General features: G+C 27.1%; 1 protein-coding gene across 1 annotated transcript in view; it reads left to right on the forward strand.

The window, feature by feature from the left end:
* The window catches only part of LOC127067708 (neprilysin-like), a 76,984-nt gene that overhangs the window by 30,621 nt on the left and 29,540 nt on the right, over positions 1 to 16,823 (forward strand). The window contains exon 5 of the mRNA XM_051002966.1: positions 11,310 to 11,524. Within this exon, the coding sequence (XP_050858923.1) occupies positions 11,310 to 11,524 (215 nt within the window). The remainder of the gene's footprint in view (positions 1 to 11,309; positions 11,525 to 16,823) is intronic.

Here is a 16,823-nt window from a genome sequence, read left to right on the forward strand (position 1 = left end):
CCCACAATACATGTATTCCACTTCAACACATTCTCTGGTCAACGTTTTACGACTGTGAGTTACGTCAACGAATAGGTTGGAAGCACAGTGAGGTAAAAACCACATCGGTAAACCTGCTACCTCTCTCGTTTTGCTCTCATTTTTTCTCTATCTCCCTCCCTCCCTCTCTCTCTCTCCTCTCTCTCTCTCTTTCTCTCTCTTTTTCTCTCTTTTTTTATCTATCTATCTATACATATATATACATATATACGTATATATATAAATATATACATACAGATACACACACATACACACACAAATTTCTCTCTCTATTTCTCTCTATTTCTCTCTCAGTTTCCGTCAATCTGTGTATCTACGTATACTGCACAAGGGAAAACGATTCTAGTAGCCACAGATCGTTATTGATGCGCATATAACGGTTGGGACATTGAAAATCCCGACGCGAAATCTGCTTTCATGGTTATCGAAAGAAATATTACACTGTACAATATGTTTTTTATTTGTTATTTTTTTATTTCTTGCTTACAATTTTTTTCAGACTCCTTTGTTTCCTTGGTTAACGGGTGATTTTTTTTATATTCTTTTTTTCTTTCTTTTTCTTTTTTTTTCTTTTTGTTTATTTTTGCCCTTTTAATTGGCGCAAACGCGTATTTCAAATATTAGTTCGAATTTAATATTTATCCACTTATATTTATTTAGTCTGTATTTTTATTAATTGATGATAAGTGTTTCGTGAAATAAATGATTGGTATATATATATATAAATATTTTGATTAGTATAAGTAATTAAGTTTTTAGGTTGTATCTGTATATTACGTCATTTATATTATGTATTTATATATTATTAGAAAGATTGTTTGGCCATCAATTTTTTTCTTTTAAGTTAATTGAACTAATTAAATATTACGTTTATTGAAAGAGTTTAATTAATTTAACATATGATTGTTTTTCAACAAAATAGATACAACTTTTTGATAGACTTTATAATAATTAGGACAATAGAAAAAGAAAATAGATGGATAATTAATTTCGTAATTTGTTTTTACTTTTGATATATAAAATTAATGATAAAATCCACAAATAATTATTTGAACGGTAACTATTAATAATGAAATCAAAAAAATGTGTACGTACAAATCGTTGGCAGTTTCCATTTATAAAATACATACCTGTATTTTTACGACAAGAATAACGAGTGTAATAATCTCTCTCTCTCTCTCTCTCTATCTCTCTCTCCCTTTTTCTCGAAAAAAACATTCACGATCAATGTCAGTTGTAACGATTTAATAGTCCCGCAAGAGAGGTAAAAATATAGTGAACATAAAAAGTATTCCTATGTGCATTATAATTTTCGATAGATGTATATCTCTCTTTTTTACAAAGTAATAAATAATTGTAATTTAAAAATATCTTTGTTATTAAAAAAAAACTGTGTAAAACAAACAATAACAGATAAAAAATACAATCGATTTTATTACAAAAACAAGAAATATTTCTTTAAAATTATATCTTCTTTCTTTTTATAAAATCATAAATTATTATTATTCTATAAAAAAATATGTATATCTTAACTTATGCAAGAAAGTATAAAATAAATAATAGTTGATAGAAAAAAATGAAACAAATTTTATAAATCTATATTAATTATAATATACTGAATTGTAATATATTGAATATTAATTATAATAATATTGAAAAAGAAATAGAGAGAGATAGAGAAAGACGATTTTACACGAGAAAGTATTTATACACACAAACATACAATATATGCTATGATAACGAAGAAGGTAGCTAAAGTTCGTTATCGAGGAATCAAAAGGCATAAAAGTTCAATTCATCAAGCTATAGAAAGAAAGATCGTTATCGTTTAACATGCCCATCGAAAAGCCGGAAAGGATCGCGTTCGAACTCTCGATCGGATAGCCATATCGTCGTGCTTGTAATCTCCCTTAATTATCACACGATTAATTACAGATCTGTCCTCGTATGCCGCGAACATGTTAATCCCTTAGGATGGACATTATTATCCTCGCGAGTATCGTATTCGTGTCATCGATCTCGTTTCAGTCTCTGGGTACTCGATCCGATCTAAATGTCACCAATGAACGAACCAACTTGTCGTTTATATCGACTATATATCCTATTTGTAGTCATTTGTAATCGAAAGGTAGGAAATAATGATTGTTCGTAACAATTCGTTTAATTGACAATTTACGACGTTAAATATTAGATCGAATAAGTTAAATTAATTATCTTTCGTTAAATGTATTGTATTATTGTATTAAAATTGAATTAGATTTTTTAATAGGTTTGAAACGTTTGTGTGAAAATGATAATTGTATTTTTACACGCAAACTTTACTTTGTTAAAAAATTTATAACGTTGGATATTAAATTCAGTAAATTAAATGAATAATTAACGGGCAATGTCATGTATTTTTAATTACATTAGAATTTTAATAGAATTGAAATGTTTGTACGGGAAGATAATTTTATTTATGCACGAATTAGATTTGTCAAAGCATTTATGATGTTAGAAATCAGATTTTTATAAGTTAAATTTGTTTTTTTTTTGTAGAAAATAAAGTTGCGTTTTCAATAAGATTAAAATTTATGATGTTAGAGATTAGAAAAATTAATATGAATAATTGGTTGGGGGAAAGCAATGAGACTTTTTTAATTTGAGATTAGAATTTTATTAGTTTTGGAACATTCGTATTTTTACATAGTATTTTTAAATATAGTATTTTTTTAATTAAGCTTATTACATCTATGTGTACTTTTTTCATTTTTGATTTTTGTTCTTTATATTTCACAGATACAGTGATTGTCACTGTTAATGAATTATTTATTTATCTTTTTCTTAGAAATTTGTAAATATAGAATTGGCTCACCTTTTTGTTATCAAACACATATAAATTAATATTCTCCTCATTTAAAAACTGACTTATTTAACGAAATTAATTGCTCGTACTATTTGTTATCCTAATCGTATAATAATAAATTTATCAAAGTAATTATATCTAAAGAAAAAAAACAGCTAACATAATTAATCACACATAATTAACATCTCAATCTTGATGAAACTAAACACTCATTATTATTAACGATTATCTTCATTTTAATCAGAAAGAAATACATGCGTGTATTAGAACAAAGCTTACAAAATGAACCCTTGAAAAAAAGAGAAAGAGAGAGAGAGAGGAAGAAAGAAAAGAAAAAAGAAAGAAACAATAAAAGGAGAAGAGAACAAAATACGGAACAAAGAAAAAGTAGAAAAATTGTTTTCGACACGAAACTGGTACACGTAATGTAACTATAATGCGATAATTATTCAGGAAGAGCGGCAGCGAGTATGCTCTCTTCTACTTTGATTTTTCCAGCAATTATTTACTCGATGAACAACATACGTGCGCACGCACGAACGCACACATACATACACATACACACCCACACATATCACTCAGCACACAATAAAACGTCAAGAGAGTTGAATATGAAAGAAAATTCGAGGGAGATGGTCGAACATGTTATCTGAACGACGATCTGACCTACTTTTTCTTTGGATTCATGTTAACAACCTCCCTCTCCTCTTCCCTGTTTTTTCTTTCTTTCTTTCTTTCTTTTTTTTATTTTTTTTATTTTTTTAATTTTTTCTAGATCAGTCACGAAAATTTCTCTTCGATAAACATGAAACGTTAACTTAGTGTTTTTAATAATAATTATTCTGAACGAGTAATTATCCTAAAAGTGAATATCATTGTTATCACTTTTAATCGTGAATTCTTAGTATCAATTAAACCTAAGAGATTAATTATCATCTGCAGAAAAAGTTGCTGTAAAAGGTTCACCTTGGAAAAAAACTACTATAGTGTTAAAGCGTACTTTCCATGCTTGCGCTATTGCTGCTCGAGCTTTCAGAATCGGAAGTAGTTGTATTACAAAGGATGTCAAGGTCACTCAAGTATCACGATTCGAGCTAGCCTGAGTCTGGTCCGATATTTTCTAGATTCTTAGTGAAGTCGTTTTACTTTATCTCCAAAATCATGACTACTCTCCCTCTCTCCTCTCTTTCTCTCATCTTTTCTCTCTATCTCTCTCACTGTCTTTCTCTTTCTCGTTGTTACTTCTTCGAATCTTTTTTTTATGATCAATTTTATGGGATTTTGGGAGTTATTCCGATATGATTTCAATAATCCTAAAAATTATGAATTATTGAATGATTTTTTTATGAAATGTTTATATGTTGAATTAGATAAGATTAATATCTAAAAAAATAGTTCTATGATTTGAGTTGAGTATAATGAAAAGATTATAAGTTTTTAATCATTTTTAATAATAATAATATTTAATCGTTTGTAATTAATAATTTTGGCAATAGCGAATCTTTTTGTGTTATTTATTGCATATCATAGTTTCGTTAATTCTCATTCGTTGATTTCTTATTCATTCTTAATTTAATTATTATTATTACCTTCTTTCGAATTATACAATATGTGTGATAATAATGTGAAAAAGATTAAAATTACTACTTATCTACAAACTTTTTTTATGAACTAAATATTGATCCTGGTAAATTAACATTATCCATGTTATAATTAATAACATGTCATAATTAATTTAAATAAATAAATATAAACTTACATGCGATTATAAAATTATCGCTTTTCTCGCGTTTTTATTTTTTTTTTCTCTATAGAATTCATTCTCTTTTATCAGTTTATTCAGGTATATTTTAAAAAGGTGTAATTGATTTGTTTGTATGTGTACATATCATTGCATTTAATTTGATATAAAAATAAAATAATTTGATTTGATTCGATTAGCAATAGAAGGGAAAGAGTTTGTGTGTATGTGTATGTGTGTGTGAAAGAGAGAGAGAGAGAGCAAAGAAAAAATGTGTATCAAGATTGGCACGTTCGCACTTAATCGTTCTCTTGCGTGAGATCGAGATGATATTTTACACGAACTTACGCGAGTATCTGATTGATTTACTTGTCCTTGGCAGTTGAAAAGCGAACTTCAGAACGAGTTTCTTGAATACTCTTCAACGAAATCCGACTCCTACGACGTCAATACGAATATAAAATAGCATATCTTGATGACATAAATTCTGACTTTCATGTCACTCCTTGGTATTTTTCCAAAATTCTTTTTCTCAAATTTTCAATTCACTTCTTTGATTGATTTCTTTCAATCAATACATATTTCATTTCGATTTTAATATATTAAAATCGAAATCAAAATCATATCGAGTCATTCATTTTATCAATTTTTTAAAGAAATATTAATTAACAAAAAAAAGTAGTTTTTTTTTAACAATAATTTGATAATAAGAAAGAATATGTAAATATTAAATTCACAGAATAACAAATAATACATATATAATAAATTCGTATTATTTAATAAAATTATAAAATATACAATAAAAATTATATTAATTGAATAAACGAAATATTGGCTTGATCAATATGTAGATAATACTGATGTATCGAAATGTTTATATTTAAACGAACGACATTACAATTTTTCGATTGAAAGCATTTGCTAGACAATTTTATATCTAAACAAATAACACTATAGAATATTTTTTTTTGAAAACTAAAAATCTGTATTACATTTGAATAAATAACCATAGAGGATTTTTTATTCAAAACTTTTAGTATCTATTTCATATTTAAATAAATAATACCATAGGGACTATATTTTGACATATGTTATATACCATACCATTTTTTTTTTTTACTAAAATACTATCTATTATTTTACATTTAAGTAAACAGCCAAACAAATATTTTTTATATCGAAAATTTTGATATTACTTATTGGTCAATCGAATAGATATTTTTGATGATAAAAATAAAATAGAAAGTTCGTTTAGGCTGGAAGGCAGGATTTATATACGATCTAATCAACATTGAAAAGAAAAGAGGGAAGAAGATTTAACGAGATACGCGGTAGAGAAATAGAGAGATAGAGAGATAGAGAGAGGGAAAGTAAAGAGAAAGAGAGGAGAGAGAGATAGAGATACAGAGGAAGAGAGAGAGAGAGAGAGAGAGAGAGAGATGAGAAAAGAGATTCGGAAGGCTGGCGCCGGTTTTGACATTACCTCGGTGATATGAGAAACGAGCAACTTCGTTGTCGGAGACACGTAGTCTTGTTATTATACAAAATGGATTCGACATGTCGATCGATGTCTCCATTTCGTGGATACATTTAAATCAGTGCATTAATGTCTAGCGAATATGATAAAAGCTCGCATCATTGTAAATTGCTTTTGTTTAATTGGAACATTTCACTTTCTCTCTCTCTTTCTTTTTATTAAAAAATTTTATATTTGTTATATTTATTATTTATATTTCATATAAAAATAAAGAATATATATATATATTCTCTTTTTTATTTTTCTATTAAAATGATCTTTATATTCATTTATCTCATCTAATTTCTGCAAATTGCAATCAGATTTATCCGTTCCAACATTAGAACAGGAAGACCGTCAAAAGCGGAAATGGAAGTTCTAAGTTAGTCCTACCCGCAGGAGTTTCGGGCTTCCGGTATTTTAGATATTCATGTTTGATTCTACCCTGATCGGCGACACGACCATTCGCTCGACTATGATTAATGTTCACTGTATTCATTCATGATCAAAGTTTCATACAAGTAAAGTTAACTTACTAAGAAGGTATTAATAAATAGATTCGTTTTATTGTTAGTTATTATTAATTCTAAATTGATTATTTCGAATTTAAATAATTTAGAAAATCAATTAAAGTAATTCACTTAAAAAATTCCGACGAGATTTAAACATTTAATTTATCATGTCTTTTAATATTGTCTAATTAACGATTAGTTACTTTTGACAAATATATATATATATTTTTTATTTTTTATATAAAGTATCTATATCAATTAACGTCAATTAAATTTTCATCTTACAAAACGTATAAATATATTATGTATACATTTATTATATCGGTTTAGCGTTAACATTTATTACTGTAGAATTACGAAACAGTTTGAATTCTTGATTTGTCTAACAAACCGTTATTTCCTTGCTGTATATTTCACCATAAGAGCTCTCTCTCTCTCTCTCTCTCTCTCTCTCTCTCTCTCTCTCTCTCTCTCTCTCATTCTCTCTATCGTAATGCTTATTGTTATTTTCTCGTTTCAACGTCTGTCGTCCAAGTTATGATTAACTAAGTTTCCAGTGAATGTCCCTTTACGAGTGTATCTTGAACCATATTCTTAGTAAATACGGAGATTGTTATACTATATTTAAGGAGAAATTCATTTATGTCTATGTACTCGTGCGTTCGTAATGCTTACCGATTTATTTTCTGGCATTTATTTTCTGAATTTGTCTTTATGTGTCACGAACAAAGATTATACATCTGTTCGAAAATTATGATTTCATATAAAATGAGTTGTTTTATTTAAAAAAAAAGAACAAAAGAAGAAAAAATCTTTTATTTAAAATTATTTTTTATGTAAAATGAGTTACTTTTTTATATTTACAAAATTGTTTTAATATTTGAAATTATTTTATTTATTTATAATTCACGTCACTTATAATATCGTATATCAATAAAAAAAAAAAGAAACAAAAAAAACAGAAATCAATTTTTATATTTAAAAAGCAAAAAAGAAAGAAGGAAAAGAGAAGCAATATCGATTAGAAGAAAGTAACTTTGACATAATCGTATTAATTTAAATTTAATAAATTTAGAGAGTATGTAAAAACTTTCAAACACTTTCTCTCTCTTTCTCTCTATGTACGTAGGGAGTACTATAGAAGTTGGCTCACCGCATATTAATTACAGCAAAGGTGTTACAACATAAAGTTACTACTCCATCTCTAGCTTCGTTAAAACTTCGAAATAGACTCGAACGATTAGAGAGAAGAGACTATCGATCGTCGGAGAACTTCAGATGAAGCTATCGAACGTATGATTAAAGTCTATACACGGATACATATGCATATGTACATAAATATATATATATATATATATATATATATATATATATATATATATACATCTCGATAGATTATAAATCTATATATAAAATTATACACGTCGTATATATTAAATATACATAAGCATACATTTCATACACACACACACACACACACACACATATATATAACATTCAATGTTCACATTTATGTTTATATAGTATACCAAAAGTTTTTTCCGAAAAAAAAAGAATAATTGAATTTTAAAATCATCTAGGATCTTTTCCGACATTTAGGAACTTTTAATACCACTTTGTATACGTGTACATAAGATTCACAAGTTATATAAATGCATATACATGAGTATATGTTTATATATGTATGTGCATGTGTATGTATATGTAAAGAAAGTTATGCGAAGCACGTAAGGGCTACGTATGCCCTTACTACTCCCTCGAAGACTCCAAGAGTTTCCCCAAGTGCAATTAGCGATCTCTCAGTTTCTGTCGAGGTCTCTCCTTTCCGGAAGGATGAGGACATCGAATGTTGACTCTAGCAAAACCCCTTGGAGAATTTCGGTTAACGATCGAATTTAATCTTGACTTTCTTGTGTCTTTTCTCTTTTTCTTGTTTATACTTCCATTTTCTTATCTACATGTGTATGTATTTGTATATACATTTTTTGCTTGCGTAACATATATATACATGTACATATATATGTGTCTGTGTGTCTGTGTGTGTGTGTGTATATATATATATGCATACACACACCAATACAAAACTGAGGCAATAACTTTAACCATCTTGAATATCTTCGTTCTTTTTAGAGATATGGAGAAACTTTGTTTACAAAAGTCATATAATACGGAAAGAGCTACTATATGGTAGTAATAATTTTTTTGTAGGTGAAGACGTAAAGAACATAAGAAGGATAACTGTTTTTTTTTCTTTCTTAAAGGACATTATATGTTTTCGAGAGCATTCAGCATGATCAAAATCGAGCTGCTTGACATTCTTTATAAAAAAGTTTTGATCCATACATGTCGAAAAATAATTAATTTAGGAGCTATTATAATTTAAATATTGCTGAAAAGCTATGTAGATTTGCAAATAAAGTGTAGTAAGAGTAGTAGTAAATAAGTAATAATAGTAAGAAAATGATGATTTTTTTTAGAAATCATTTAGATGAATTTTTTTAGATTTTTTTTACATTGAATCATTACACTGCACCTACGTATAATAATGCTGTAAGATAAGTGCAAGATAAGCGCAGTATAAGCGCAAAATAAGTGCAGAATAAATGCATGGTAAACAGAGAGTTCTAATTACGAAAAGAAAATCTTTCGAATTTTCGAATATTCAATTACGTATATTATCGATTATCTATAGATGTTTTATCCCATATTTTAACTAAACAAATTAAAATTTATGCAATTAGAGTAAAAATTTAAACAATTTTATCACAAATGTATCCTTATTACGAAAGAAAAGTCGTCCGAGTTTTCGATCATTCCATTTCATACATTGATGACTGTTAAACGATTTTTGTTAAATAAACAAAATAAAATTTACACAAATATTTAACATTAATATATTTACTAATCTCCAGAAATAATTATAATAAAAATTTTAATAATTCCCTTGTAGTACCGTCTTCATTAGGAAAGAAAAGAAAAAAGTGAATTTTTAAAATTATTAACAAAATCGATTTTATTATAACAATATCATTGCAATATTTAAATAAATAAAGAATAAAAAACTCGTGAAAACGGTGTTTGTTTCAAGTCTCTACGACTTTCCGTTCCGAAGATATCGCCTTCGAAAGATTTCCATTCATAATTCGCATAGTACAGCTGATCGTAGTAATAGTAGTAGTAGTAGTAGTAAGGTGCGTAAATTCTTGGAATTTATATAGGTCAGTGTGTCACCGAGTTACTATGAATGAAATTATGTAGGTTAGTAGGTCAACGTAAATGTCTTTTTTCAAATGGGAATATCTCTGGAACTAAAAGTCATAGAGACTTGAATCAAGTATCATTTTAAAGGGCAAAAATTTCTCTATTTTTCTATATATTGTTTATAATTAATTAACAATTTGTTATAAACAATTTTTATAAATTAATTTTTACGAAATAATTTCTTTTTACTTTGCTACAAAAGCAATTCAGATTGCGATTCTAATTCACAAAATTAGATAAATTAATAAATAATTAATAAACAAATTAGTTTTTTTACCAAAGAAACAAATTTTTTTATATTATTAATAACTACATCTTACATTTACGTAGCAATATTTCCTTGACTAGAAGTCGTAGAAACTTAAATCAAATACCGTTAAAAAGAGCAGAATTTTCTCTATTTTTTAATATATTGTTTATAATTAAGTAACGATTTGTTATAAACAATTTTTATAAACAAATTCTTACGAACTAAATTCATCTTATTTTACAAAAAAATTCACATCGAATTATAATTTATTTACGTATATAATTACATAAGTAATTAAATAATTAATAAACAAATTACTTGTTTGCCAAAAAAACAATGTTATTTTATGATATTGAAACAAGTATGCAAAGTAAACGCAGGATATAAGTACAAAGTAAGCGCAGAATAATATTGTACAGTAAGCTAAAAGATTGTTATTTTTTTACTATTACTATTTACATACTACTACTCTTGCAATATTTTAGTCGCATCTCTATATGGTTTTAAGGTGATCAAAGTTATTGCTCCACTGTTTATATTACAGGTGCATGGTCATAAACATGATGATGTCGATATAAGGAAGAACATATATTTTAGAGAAAGCTAGAAGCCAACGGAAGAATATGATTCTTTTGTGAGATTGAAATCACTCGAACCCACGTGGTGCTTTTTCTACGTTCGAAAAATTCGTTCGACCGTGAACGAGTTCAGAGAGGAAAGCGCAGAACGAATCGATGAATTTTCTATAATTTTTTTTCTACTATTTTTTATTATTTCTTTCTTTTTTTTTTCAACGACGTTCGCACAATATACCTTCGAATATTCGGCACATCTGCTATCGGTTTTCGTCATATCGCGATGCATTATCAAATATTCGGCGAACTTTAAAAAATATAGAACTTTTCTTCCTTCATAATAAAGTAAACAAAACTTATTTGTATAATTAGAATTGTTTATTAAAAAATAACGTCAGTAATAATAAGAATAGTAATAATAATAATAATAATAACAATAATAATAATAATAATAATAATAATAATTATTATTATTATTATATTATTAAAAAAGAAAAATAAAGAAAGAACGAAAGAAAGAAATAAAAGAAAATAATGAATTAAAATTGGAAACTTTTGTTTCTTTTCCAGTTTACGAACTTCTTGAAGAACTTGGTGGTTATTTACCACCAAAGAGTGTCGTCCCAGTTGACATAACTCCATTGGTCTCAGCACTTCTTAGAGTAAACGGTGCACCCCTCTTTGATTTGTACGTGGACGTCGATCTTTACGATCGTTCTAGATCCTCCGTTTTTCTCGATCTACCCACTAGGTATCAAGATGATGGCCTTTTTGCGGAAAATCTGGTGAGTCATGTTATTCTGTAGATAATCTATTAGCTATCACTAATTATGTATAATATTGGACATAGTGCAACTCGTTGCAATAAATCGATACGCGTTACAAACATGGATAAGCAGATTATACATGTCGCTAACAAAGGGTTAATATAAAGGGATAGGATTGTTATATATTATACGTTGTACGTAAATGTGTTTTTAAAGTTTATGATATTAATCAATTAGAAAGCTTCGAAAATCTATAGTAAATCTTTTTAAAAATGAAATATATTCAAAGTGTATTAAATACGAGATTTGAAATCTGTTATATTCATATCATTTATTATTATGATATTTTTAGAAAGTTATTTGTAAAATCTTGAATGATTTCATTGGAATAAAAGAACTGCGTTTTAAATATTATATTTAAGCAGTATTTTTTTTATAAATTTTTAAGACGTTAAATGTAATTAAATAGTTTGAAAATCATATCTTAAAGGTTTCTATTATACGATAAGTTGAATGTAATTAAAACGAAATAGTTCGAAAGTATTATTAAATATTTTTGACGTATTACAATTTAAACACAATTAGATTGGAATGAAACATCTCTAATATATTAGTTAAATATAATTAGATCGGAAATAATATTAAACATTTTTAACATATACTATAAATTCAACATAATTACATTGAAATGATATTACATATTTTTAATATACAACAATAATTAAACGTAATTAGATTGTAAATGAATAATGACATAATTGAACATGGCTAATGTATATTAAAAATTGTAAATAATTTGATCGAAACGATACTGAGTATTTCTGATATACAATAAATTAAATCTAATTATTGAACATTTCTAATATACTATAAATTTAACACGATTAGATCAAAATGATATCGATTATCTCTAATATTATAATTAAACGTAATCGAATCGAAATAATTTAAAAATAATATTTAACATCAAGAACATATGACAAAAATAAAATAATAATTAAATCGAAATTCATTATTAAATAATAATCTTTAACGTGGAAGAAATTAATTACAACTAATTAAAACAAAATGTAATTAAAACAAAATGATATTAAAAGCTTCTAACGTACAGACTATTTGAAGAATTAGATATTATATTTAAAATAGTAATCTTTCATTCAATTCTTATAAAATCATTCATCATAGTAAATAATTGCGATCGTATATCAACTTGTTGTTAAGAGGTACATCGTGGTTTCGTTAATGACTAAAACATGTGGTGCGAGAGTTGGATCTTTAAGTAGATAAACGAGCCCTTTTAAAGCGAAGAAGGTTAATAGTGGTTATACGACGGTCAGATAATTACACAAGAGAATTTTCGAGTAGAGTCGTTTGGCCAGTTTATGTTTCGAGAAGCGAATAACGATGACGTTTACTCGTTACGTTCACTCGTTACGTTCACGCAAACAGTTTAGAAATCGTTGGTTGCAAACGATCGTCCTTATTATGAATTTTTTCTCCTTGACCCTGAATATTTTCCTGCATTAAATGTCCTAGGAAAGTCCGATACATGTACATTTTATCACACTTTTCGTTCGACCAAATAGTCAAGGTTTAAATTTAAGGACGATATATATGTAAGCTAATCGCGATATAACGTTTATGTTAATAATAATATAATATTCTATTATTGAATTTTAATAGTTGAATCGAATTAATTCATACGAATAATATAATATAATATATTTTTATAACATATTTATTAGAATTGAATGATCGAATGAAATTTTTGATTAAATTGTTGTGCGATAAGTTCTTTTTATTTATTATTTTTCTCTAAAATTTGAATAAATATGTACATACTTTTTCAAATATGTTATAGATATATCTTATAAAAGTTTTTATGTAGTTTGTACGTGATCAGCCTATTCAAGAGTATACGTGTGTGTGTATGTGTGAGAGGGGGAGGGAGGGAGAGAGTTTGGTAAAAAATAAAAAAAAAATATATTGATATTTGAAAGTTGAGACAGGGAAAATTTCCGAACTAAGCTAACAATAAGCTACTATCGAGAGATTCGAAGCACTCTTCATATGTACGTTTCGTTGAAGGTTTCGTGATTCCCTTCAGAACTGGAGATAAGGGTTAACGTGTTTTGTCTAAAAAAGATAAGAGTATCGGGACTACCGTGGAAAGTTAATCGATATGCACATATACTGAGAAACGTGAGAGATAAGAATATTTTGGTTTTGTAAAATAACGACAAAGCTAAACCAAAAATGGAAATCCAAATTTTTCCTTAAACTTATTATTTTATGTAATTTATTTGTATATTGATGCGATTGGCTTTCATAATAATTTTTAATTATATTACTGATATAATTATAATATATTATATATAATACTTTTTTTCATCGTAATACCCATCAAAGATTCGACAAATCTAAAATATGTTTCTCATGCATTATAAATCAAGTAGACTAATTTACAGACTAATTAATTCATTCGTCATAATATAGTATGATATAAATGATCTGAGATTCATCTATTTCTCTCTCTCTCTCTCTCTCTCTCTCTCTCTCTCTCTCTCTCTCTCTCTCTCTCTCTCTCTCTCTCTCTCTCTCTCTCTCTCTCTCTCTCTCTCTTACACACACACACACACACATGTATGTACGAAATGTCTAAACGTGCGAGATTCTACGCGTTCTTTGAATCGCTGTTTGCACGTGACAGCACGTAGACACTCGTAAGACGGCTGTTAAAGGGACGTACCTTCCTAAGAGCATGAGACAAGACGTGAGTGAGTGAGGGAGAGAGAGACAGAGAGAGTGAGAGAGAAGGAGGAAGGATCGAAGGGAAGACAGCATAACTCACACTCGACACGCTCAAGTCCTTTGTCTCTTCACGGTGTTCCTGTAATTGTGATACGAGCTTGGAGGAAGCAGAAGAGAGCCTCTTCAATAGCTAAGCTCGTTAAAGTGGCACTTTAAAGCAGCCCTGTTAGCCAGTGACGAAAAGCGAGATGGTGTATAAGATGTGTTGGAGAAGGATAAATGATATTGAAACGATAAAATTAGGTTTATCCGAAAATTCAAAAGATTTTTAATCGGTTTTAATTTTTCTTTTCCTTTCCTTTTTTTCATCTTTTCTTTCTGTCTCTCTGTCTTTTTTATCTTTTATTATTATTATTATTATTATTATTATGTAATTAATTTTCAGTCATCTTTCTAACTCTAACTTATCATTCACTCTTCAAATTTTAATTAAGTTAAAAATTTTTCTCTCTGTTAATTTTTAATCGTCAATTTTTTCGTTCGTTTGTTCATTCTTTTTTTTCCATTTTGGTCAGCTTCATATTTTCTCCTTATTCATTTTTATAATTTATTTTTTCTTTTTCTTTTTCTTTTACTTTTTTTTTGTTTCTGACTCATTCTCTTCATATTTATTGTTCTCTCTCTCTTTTTTTTTTATTTTCAATCACATTTTTATTGTTGCTTTAATTAATATAGACTTCCCTTGTAGTACATAGGTTTCATTTATTCACCATGATGTATAAAATATATCATATTTGTAATAGTTAGCTATTTAAAAAGAAAAAGATAATAAAATAAATGAAAGAAAATAGAACTGATCGATTAAGTTTTAATTAAAAACTTAATATTCTGATGCTGATTATATTCTTATAATTATAATTCGAATTCTCAGTAATAAATGATTTCAAAAAGAATGTATATATCGAATTATAATTTTAAAATGTATTATATTTTTTATATCATTGAAATAACTCTTACGATTCATCCAGACGATTAAGCTCTCACTCTTTCTCTTTTTATATTCTCTTTTTCTTTTTTCACATTTATCGGACGATTTTTATCGCTGGTATATAAACGTACCAATTTAATATGACTAAAAGAAGAAGCAAGAAGACTAAAAAAGGAGTATAAATCGAGGTGTAGAAAATATTCCGACATTCGGGTCATCGCACATTTTTGTAAGAGCCTATGCTAATCGTACGTATCGTGCCAACAACTTATTTCATGGTCCGTTTGGCAGAGGAACTTCGAAAGCGTCCAAAAAGCTCGGTAATTTGTTGTAACTCGCGATATCGAACGAAAGAGAAGTTCATCATAGTATTATACGTATGCATGGCTTTGCCAAATTCCAAGCCGATTGCGTGTTATAAATTACTGTAACTTAAGTATCTCTGTGTGAACTTAGATAGTTACGTATATATGTAGAAATCGTTATTTCATGTGTAGATAACCAAACAAATATCTTTATTAATCAATCGTTTCATCATTTGTTAAAATTACTTTTTTTTTTGTAATTAGATCCAATGCACTTGAAATTAAATATATTGGATTGGTTAATAAATAATGTTAGAATGTTTAGGAAAAAAGAAATAGTATTTTTTTTTTTATTTCATTATATTATTTTTGTTATTAATGCATATTGTGTTTCTATAAGAGAGTATTAATTTTTTATCAAAATTTTTATCCAAAGTTTTTCATTGAAAATTTGTTGACATTACGTATTGGCACATATAATATTATAGTCATATATATTTTTAATTAAATACAAATTGGTATATTTGAGTTTTATAATGAGGGATTTGTAAAAAATGTATTAAATGTATTCACGTTATTAAAATAATGTTCATTAATCTAATTAATAATTTAATTTACAAAATGTTCAAACAAATGAAAATTGTACTTTGTTATACGTACATAATTACGTACACAAAATTATATCAATCTATTGTTCTGCGTAGTCCAATTGGGAATAATTATAAAATTGTACGTGATCGAGCGCTTGGGTCATTCTATAAATATTCATAAACAATTATAAATCAACGTGACTTAAATTAGCGACGATTAAATGAAAATTAGCATATAGCTGAAAGACCGACGATAACTACACACAGACTTTGTATTTAAAAATTTTCATGCTGTTATAATCCTGACTTTATCTTTTTCTTTTTTTTTTTTTTATTTTCCATCAATAAAAATTTTTTTACTTTTATTTATAATGTCTTTGAAAAACAAGGTGATAGATATTTAAAATTAATATTTTTGCAAAAAATAAAAAATTTACAGCAGATATTTAATTATAACTAATCAATAACATTAATAACATACCCGTACGCATAAAATTAAAAAGATAAACTTGAAATACTAAATTTGAAATATTTAAATATAACTAATTAATAAAATTAATAATTACTTATTCGTGTTTAATAATAACAAACTTTATGCTAAGCTTTTTGATATATATACACAAAAAATATATAATGTATTATTAATTTAATATAAAATAATTTAGAAGATTTCTCTAGAGTTA

The sequence above is a fragment of the Vespula vulgaris genome, chromosome 11, assembly GCF_905475345.1.
Source record: "Vespula vulgaris chromosome 11, iyVesVulg1.1, whole genome shotgun sequence".
Classification (NCBI taxonomy): Eukaryota; Metazoa; Arthropoda; class Insecta; order Hymenoptera; family Vespidae; genus Vespula; species Vespula vulgaris.